At 45.0% G+C, this 9524-nt stretch overlaps 1 protein-coding gene across 1 annotated transcript in view; it reads left to right on the top strand.

Annotated features, from left to right (window-relative positions):
* The first annotated feature begins 2950 nt into the window (after positions 1 to 2950).
* LOC121721212 (cell adhesion molecule 4-like) overlaps positions 2951 to 9524 on the top strand; it is a 15219-nt gene continuing 8645 nt past the window's right edge. The window contains exon 1 of the mRNA XM_042107952.1: positions 2951 to 3087. Coding sequence (XP_041963886.1) covers positions 3066 to 3087 — 22 coding nt within the window. The 5' untranslated portion in view covers positions 2951 to 3065. The remainder of the gene's footprint in view (positions 3088 to 9524) is intronic.

Raw genomic sequence — 9524 nt, 5'->3', positions numbered from 1 at the left:
GAAACTCGAGAGAGAAAGAGAAAGAAAGAGTGAGACAGATGGAACAGCAGTCCCCCCACCCCCCTGGAGAGCCCAGCTTTGACATCCTCCCGCGGGGGGGGGGCGGGTTATATTCCCCTGGTGCCTGAAAGAGAACACGCAAGCACCCCTTCTCTTGTGCACCCCACCTTCTAATTCGGATGCTGATTCCTTCTCCGAGCCCACCTCTCCCCTGTGGTCTCTCCACTAAGTGCGAGTGTTGCTTTGATAGAGTGTTGTAAACAACCCCCCTCCCCCCCACCCCCCATTGGCTCCCACCCCCCATTGGCTCCCACCCCCATTGGCTCTGCTTGTGTAACAGAACGCTCCCGAGCGGCCTGGATAGATTGCACTGCCAATGAAGCCCATTAGAATCGAATTGCATGAGAGACGAACAGAGGCGGCACAGAGGGTGAGGTAGGGAGGGAGGGAGAGAGAGAGAGAGAGAATACAAAAGGGATTGAGAGATGGATGAGGGGAGAAGTAGTAGTGCTTTCGGGAAGAGTGGAGAAGGATGTCTGTCTAGGCTGTAATGAGCTGTGCCACTAATTAGGAGGAATAGCACAGGCCCCTAATTAAGGGCGCACAAGAGAGCGGCCGAGATGGAAGGAGAGGAGAGGGAACAGAAGAGTGGAAGAGTGGAAAGAGAAGAAAGGAGAAGAAAGATTGGACTCAGCCATTGAGCCGGGGTCAGGCAGGCCAGAGCATCACGCATGCACACGGAATGATAATTTCGGCAGGAAAATGAGCTCTGCGGCACCCCTGGACCGGCAGGCCTGGGAGACGCCCTCTTGACCTCTGACCCGTCGGTCGCCAGCGCTGGGAACGCCGCCGCGCTCCGCTCGTCTTGTCTCGTCGCCGCGTCGGAGATGCTGACCGCGGCCGCGCTCTGACCCACGGAGCCGCATTAGATCAGAGGGCAAAACCAAGCACTCCGCCAGCCACCCCAACACACACACACACACACACACACACACACACACACACACGCTCACACCTCACCTCACCTCTCCCTTTCCCGGTCGGAGCCATAAAAGCAGAGCTGAGCACCATTACGGCATAACACGGGCGCTTTATGTGTTTCCGCTCACGCTCCTCGGAGCCTGCTTTTTAATTAAAACCGTTCTTATTCAGTGGAGTGAGCGCTAGGGAGCAGTAAGCAACGGGATAATGGAGAGAGAGAGGGAGGGAGGGGATGGAGGGAGGAATAGGAGTGATTGAAGAAGGGTGAAAGGGATGTGGGATGGAGTGGCAGTGGGTGGAGGGGGGTGATGTTCATATTTCGGAGGAGAGGAAATTGGGGTGCTGTGGAGGAATGGATTGGGGGAAGAGAGGAGGGGAGAGGAGGAATGGATTGGGGGAAGAGAGGAGGCTGATGTGTGGTCATTTATCGTCTGCTACAGGTGAAGCTTCCGTGGTCAGGCGAGATTAGTCCATGCCCCTTAATAACTAAGACCCACTATTCATTTTGCACCTGGATGGGAACAGCCGACCTCTCACACAAACACACACACAGACACACACACAAAGACACACACACAAAGACACACACACACACACACACACACACACACACACACACACACACACACACACACACACACACACATAGCTACAGTTCATAGAGACAAACACATCCACAGACCTATTATAGGAGAGTGCTGTTTGTGTACATGCCTGTGTTTGATTTAAAAGCATGCACACATAAATACTTACAGTACACACACACACACACACACACACACACATACACAAGCATGCACGCACACACACACACACACACACACGCACACACACACACACATAGACACAGTATATATACACACTCCCACACATAGAAGCAAATGTACCCATAAACACCCACATGGTATATCTAACATCCGAGCAATTAAATGAATCCTTTACTGTGGTTTGTGGAGTGTGGCTCAGCTCCCTCGGGAGGCCCTGGAACATGTATGAAATCAGCGCAAGTCACTTTGGATTAGAGCGTCTGCTGAATAAATAAATAGAAATGCACGCAGGCACACACACACACACACACACACAGACACACACACACAGACTAGACTACCATACTGATGAGACAGTGGAGTGGTGGTAAGAGGTCGACAGTGGGAGGAGGAGGAGGAGGAGGAAGAGGAGGAGGAGGAAGAGGAGGAGGAGGGAGAGGCGGGGTACCGCTGACATTAGGGGTGTAGGATGGGAGGATGGGGAAAGAGAGGAAGGTGCAGGAGGGAGAGATGGATGATCTTGCGGAGGGATGGAGGGATAGGGAGAGGAGATGGAGATAGAGAAGGAATGAGCACGAGGAGACGAGAAAGGTAAAGGAGGCTTACCATGAGAGATGGCGTCTCCCCACATACAAATATGCACATGTACAGTGTACACAAACACATAAACACATACATGTTCACAAACACATAAACACATACATGTACACAAGCACATAAACACATACATGTACACAAACACATAAACACATATGTACACAAACACATAAACTTATACATGCACATGCACCGGCTCCCCTGTGCACACACCAATAGGCTATACTGTAGGCATACATGCAATCATTGCACTTATATATCATCCATGAGCAGGCATATAAACATTTTCACCGATGTGTAAACACGCACATACACACTCCATAGAAATACACTTGTGTATGTTCACATGTAGGTAAACACACACACACACACATACACACACACACACACACACACACACGGTGTGTTCAAGCTTGCATGCATAATATTTACTTCTTTTGTTCTAAAGGTGCTAGTGTGTAGTGTGTAGTGTGCAGTGTGCAGTGTGTAGTGTGTAGTGTGCAGTGTGCAGTGTGCAGTGTGTAGTGTGTAGTGTGTAGTGTGCAGTGTGTAGTGTGCAGTGTGCAGTGTGTAGTGTGCAGTGTGTAGTGTGCAGTGTGTAGTGTCCCTGTTCTGTGGCTTCCCTTCTAACGCGTCTCATTACCATTGTGTGTGCTAGAGAACATTACTGTTGCACCCACATCCATCCCTGACAGCTTCATCCCAACCTCCCTAACCACCATGTTTGCACCAGAGCCCAAAGGTAAGTCAGACCTCCCCCCATCCTCTTCCTCCTCTTCATCCTCTTCATTCTTTTCCATGGCAATCACAAAGACCTACATCTCTCTCTCCTACCCGCTCAACATGGCCCCAGCCCGCACTTGTTCCCCACTCTCCCTCTCTCTCTCCCTCTCTCTCTCTCTCTCTCTCTCTCACTCTCTCTCTCTCTCTCTCTCGCTCTCTCTCTTGTTCTTTCTTTCTCTCTGCCTCCTGTGGATCCTCCTCATTGTAACATTCTACAGGAAGTCAGATTGGTGTGCTTCCTCACCTCTGCCTCTCCGTCTGTACTCTACCAAATATTGATCCCCATTTCTCCCTCTCCCACACACACTCTCCCTCTCCCACACACACTCTCCCTCTCCCACACACACTCTTCACTTTCTTTTAGTTTTTCTTTGTGCAACCAGGCAGGCACACACACACACACACACACACACACACACACACACACAAACACACACACATTCACATATTCTCCCTTTCTCTCCTCCCTCCATATCCCATCTTCTACCCTTCCCTCTCTCCCTCCCTCCTTCCCTCTCTCCTTCTCTCTCTCCTTCTCTGTGTGTCCCTGTGCTAGCGCTACCTGTGTGTGTCCGCTCGGCTCTGGTGTTAATGTAGCGTGGCGGCTCTCGAGCGCGAGCGGGGCGGTGGCGGTGGCGCCGGGCCGCTGGGCACAGAGAGTGGCCGGTCCACGGCGAGCCGCACTGCGCCGCGGGGTAATGGTGCATTAGGGCAGTGGCGGGGCCTCTGCACGTCTCCTGGGGGGCGTGGGGGCAGCCAAGCGTTGCGCCGCCGCTCTGGGCCACGACCCCTCCGCCACCCACGCCGCCCCTCTGAGGTCCTGTCTCCTGTCACACTGAATTTGATGTCAGACATGCGCTTTCTCCCCACAACCACCCTCTCTTTTTGCCCTCTGTTTTCCTCTGCCCACTCTCTCTCCCTCCCCCTCCTCTCTCTCGCTCTCTCTCTAGATAGATAGATATACTTTATTGATCCCTAGGGGAAATTCTCTCTCTCCCTCTCTCTCGCTCCCTCTCTCTTTCTCTCCCCCCTCTCTCTCCTTCTCTCTATCAATCTCGCTCCCTCTCTCTTTCTCTCCCCCCTCTCTCTCCTTCTCTCTATCAATCTCTCTTTCTCCATCTCTCTCTCTTCCTCTCTCTTGCTCCCTCTCTCTCCTCTCTCCCTCTCTCCCTTTCTCTCTCCACCTCTCTATTGGTCTCTGTTGTTCGCTGACCCTTGCTTTACCTCTCCCCATCCATCTATCATCCATCACTTCCGTGCCGCACGGCTCTGTGTTTTGTTCTTTCATGCTGACATGAAGAGGAGCCGCTCTCTCCCAACACACACATGGACAGACTGACAGACAGATAGACAGACACAAATAGTGTGTGTATGAGAAGTGCAGACAGATAGACAGACACAAATAGTGTGTGTATGAGAAGTGCAGACAGGAAAGGAGAGATAGATGGAGAGAAAGAAAGAGACAGGTAGAGAGAGAGAATTTTTGAATTTTAAATACAACTTTAATGAACTATGCTTTCCCATTATGTTACAGAAAGATCATTCTCTTTAAGAGTCAAGCTTCTCTTTGTCAATCATAAAAAACTACAAATAAAAGAAACACAAATGGACACAAATGAATAAAATAAAATAACATAAATAAATAAGGATTTAATTAAACCACATGTTCAGAGCACAAAGCTTCCCTGTAACACCATACCTCCTCAAAAATATCAGTCTTTCATTTCAGCATAGTATTTAAAATCTATCAAAATCCTCGACTTCACCAGCCTTTTAAACACACACACTGGATCATGATCAGATGCATCTTCAATTATACTTCTTCTACTAACCCATATTGCCATCTTTGCTTTCCCCAGTATGAAATGTAGTAACTGAGAGCAAGACTTGCGCTTTTGAGTGTACTTAACTACCAAGATAAAAACATGCGGAGTAAAAACCAAACCAAAACATGTAAAAATACACTCCAACACTTGGAACAAGGAGACAAGCCTATGACACTCCATAAAACAGTGAAAAACTGTCTCTCTTTCAGAACAACTCGGACATTTGTCATCAACTGTAGAATTTATCACTGAAACAAAAGAATTAACTGGCACAATACCGTGTAAGACCTTCCACTGTAAATCCCCATATTTCTTGGTTAACGGTGGTTTATAAAAAGTTCTCCAATTTGGTTTAACACTCTCATCTAGCGAAAACTTGCCACGCCATGGTGTGTCAGTCCTTGCATTAAGTTTTAATTTGTTCAAGACCTCAACACAGACTTTGCAAAAATCTTTACCGTCAGTTTCATCCAGATACATTTTTTCAAAACAAGGTCCATCACACCCATCAAACTGTGGCATGACATTCAATTTTGGAAACAGAAAACCATCATTCATTTCAGAACTATCAGCACAGAAAGATTGCAACATGTCACACTCCTTTTTTGTTAAGACTCCTTTCCATTTGTTTAACAACTGTGCCACAACTCGTGTTGATTGCATATGTAAAGCGGTAGCTACAGGTTCAACGGCATCAAGTTCAGGGCCTGCTAGAGATACTAGGTTCCCCAAAGTAGTAAGTCCATGGCTTTCCAAAATGTCGTCCAATGGCAGAGCTGACTCCCTTGATAGATCCAGCTTAGCCCCCCTTGTCAATGGCTCTTTCAACAGTAAGGGTGCAGATATTGAAAATTCACATCTCTGTATTTTAAAGAAACATAGCACTTTAAAAAGTCCACAATAGAATGACTGTAGATTCTTGAAAGGTAGTCTCTTGGGGTCCATTAAGAAAAGGGAGAGATCCAACTGTAAACCTCCCAGTCTTTGCAATATACTATAGGCCAAAGGTCTCCACAATAAGTCTGTTTGGCCTACAAGCAGTCTTTGAAGAAACTGAAGGCGGAAAGCAGCAACTCGACTGATCAGATGAACAAGTCCTTGGCCTCCCTCATCTTTAGGTAAAAACAACACACTTTGGGGAATCCAATGCAGCTTATCCCAAAAGAAATTCACCATTTCAGTTTGAATATCAGACAATAACTTCTGGGGAGGATTCAACACCATTAAACGATGCCAAAGTGAGGATGCCACCAAATTGTTACATATTAAAACACGCCCCCTATAGGACATGTGAGGTAATAACCAAGACCATCTTTTGAGACGTCCTTTCACTTTTTCTAGGACCCCTTCCCAATTTTTCTGTTCTGTTTGACTGTCACCCAAAAAAACGCCCAAGTACCTAAATCCATTCCTGCCTGATTTTAGTCCTTGAGGTAGCTTTAGTGTCCTGCCTTCCCATTTTCCACCCAACAGTGCTTCGCTTTTGTCCCAATTAACCTTTGCTGATGACAACTTCCCAAAATTTGTAACTGTATTGGTTAAAACATTTACATCTTCTTGATTCTTTACAAAGACCACCAGATCATCAGCATAAGCAGATAACAGATATTTTGAACCACAAAGAGAAAAACCAGAAATGACCATCCTCAATTTATGCAGTAGGGGCTCAATTGCAAGAGAATACAACATACCAGAGAGTGAACAACCTTGTCTTATTCCCCTCTGAGCTTTAAAAGGAGAACATAAACCACCGTTAAATTTAAGGATACTTTCAGCACCACAATACAAAACCTTAATCTTGTCAACAAAGCCTGGGCTGAAACCAAAAGCTGTTAAAGTTGTCCATAAGTATTGGTGCTCAACCCGATCAAATGCTTTCTCTTGATCAAGAGAAATCAGACCTGTATCCATGCCAAATAATCCTGAGACGTCCAAAATATCTCGAATTAAAGCAATGTTATCAAAAATTGATTTGCAGGAATACAGTATGTTTGATCTCTATGGACCAATTGCTCCATTACGTTTCTTAGTCTAATAGCCAGTGCTTTAGAAAAGATCTTCAAATCAGTACACAAAAGTGCCACAGGTCTCCAATTTTTTATCTCGTGGAGATCACCTTTTTTGGGTAGTAGAGTAAGGACTGCCCTCCTACAACTCAATGGTAACTCAGCTTTAGTTAGGCTGTCATTTAAAACATCTAGCAGATCATCTCCAATCACTGCCCAGAATGTCCTAAAAAACTCTACTGGAAGCCCATCAATGCCAGGTGATTTCCCACTCTCCATGGTCTTAAGAGAAGCACTGAGCTCCTCTAAAGACAGTGGTCGTTCTAATTCTTTTGCACTGCTGTTCGAAATTTTAGGAAGCCCGTCAAAGAACTCCTCTTCAATTTCTGGCTGCTCACTGTATTCAGAGGAAAACAAGTCAGCATAAAAACTGACTGCTCGTCTCCGAATCTCAGCAGGCTCTTTTAGCAAATTCCCAGATTGTGAACACAGAGCATGTATGCAACGTCGCTGACCATTCTTTCGCTCCTGACTAAAAAAGAAACAGGATGGAGCGTCCATCTCAGTCAAACTCTGAAATCTTGATCTCACTAGGGCACCATGTGCCTTTAAGCCTAACAAGTCAGCTAATGCGCCTTTTTTAACTTTGAGTGCCTCATTATGGTCTTGATCTCCTGTGGTTTCCATCAAATTTTGGAGTTCTACTATCTCTATCTCAAGATTTGTCATAGATCGGGTTATGTCTTTTGTGACACTGAAAGTATATTGCTGACAAAACTGTTTTATCTGCACCTTCCCATAATCCCACTATTGCTGTTAAGGTGCCAATAAGCACTCCTGGGATTAATTAGCCTCATGCCTACACCACACTGTACCAGACAATGGTCGGAAAAAGAAACAGGACTGATCTTACAATTCCTAAAAATGTTAAGCTGATGCTTAAAACAATAAAATCTATCAAGACGGGCTAAAGAAATCAAATTGTCTCTTGCATGTGCCCATGTATATTGCCTTAAATTATTAAAATTTCTCCAAGTATCAGCAAGTTCATGTTTTTTTATTAATTCCACAAGTCTCTTTCGTGATGCAAGATGTGGTTCTGGATGATTTCTATCTGTACTTAGTTCTGTACAATTGAAATCACCTGCCATAACTAAATAATCATCTTTACTACAATCACTTAATACTTCACATAATTTATTTAAGAAAAACATTCTTTCCATGCCAGATGAGGGAGCATACACACATAAAAAAACAAAAGCACAATGTTCAAAAATAGCTCTTACTTTCAAAAGTCTTCCATTTATAATGTTGTCAACTGAGAAATCTAGTGGAATCCAACTTGTAGAGATGAGTAAAGCCACACCCCCACTTAAAGCAGATTTATGACTAAAAAATATTTTTCCATTCCACTCTCTACACCAATCAACAACATTTCTATCATCTGTATGGGTTTCCTGCACAAACATTACATCTATGTGTTTTTGCTTTATAAGCTCAAACAGTTGAGCTCTCATTTTTACATCTCTAGCACCATTTATATTTAAGGTTGCTATGTTAAAAACACTCATTTGTAATAGAAAGCACAACACAAACTCAACAAGAACAAAGCACCATATGATAAAGAAAATCAAATTAATTAGCGCTGTTACTCTCATCATTAATCCCTTGTTTAAGTTTTGTCAGAAACTTTTTCAGACGAGCAATCTCTTGATCAGTAAACCCCTCATTTCCTGGATTATTCCTAAAATGTTGCACTGAGTCAACAAAGCCCATGGTATCTGGAAAATAATTCTCCACTCGTATTCGTCTAGTATTTTTGGTGCGTTTCAGAAAATCTTTAATGGCATCTAAGGTATAGAAAGCCCTAAATACATGCTGTTGTGACGTTGAGCAAGAGTCAGTAGAATCGTACTCAGATTCAATTAAGTCAGCTTCGGCAGAGACGGCAACTTTCTTAGCTGCTCTAGTGCGACTAAGAGTATCTATTTTTCTTTTCACCATAGGGAATTTAAACTTCACATATGTGTCCATTCCTTCTTCATCGTCCAATTCCTCCAATACGGCCTCTGCTACCTCAACAGTCAGTCTCAGACTCAGCAGTCGCTTCATTTACTGTGGGAATTTCTAGCAACTTATTCCCACACGCTTCTTCACTTTCCAAAACTTGCGTGTTTACACTCTGATTAGTAGAAATCTCATCAGACACTGTGCTACACCCCATACCCAAAACTTCCTTACCTTTTGTGTCGTTTTGTTCTGGTTCTGGTTCTTTTTGTTCATTTTGTTTGCCAGACGGCCCTGCCGCTGAAACCTCATTCTCCGACGCTTCTCTTAGGCCTACTCCTCCAGGCTCCGTTTCTGACTGTTCATTTGTACTTGCGGCCGGGGTGCCTACTGTGGGCCTGCTTTCCTTTTTCTCAGGGCAAGCCCGAATAAGATGCCCTTCCTTTCCACAATGAAAACATTTCATAGTCTCAGTAGTGGCGAAGATCGTGTAATCAAACTGATCAATTTTAAATTTGAAAGCGACATTGAGATCGCTTGTATAATCTTTAAGGATC

Source organism: Alosa sapidissima, chromosome 10, assembly GCF_018492685.1.
Source record: "Alosa sapidissima isolate fAloSap1 chromosome 10, fAloSap1.pri, whole genome shotgun sequence".
Taxonomy (NCBI): domain Eukaryota; kingdom Metazoa; phylum Chordata; class Actinopteri; order Clupeiformes; family Clupeidae; genus Alosa; species Alosa sapidissima.
The sequence above is the reverse complement of the archived record's forward strand: the minus strand, read 5'-3'. Positions and strand labels throughout refer to the sequence as shown.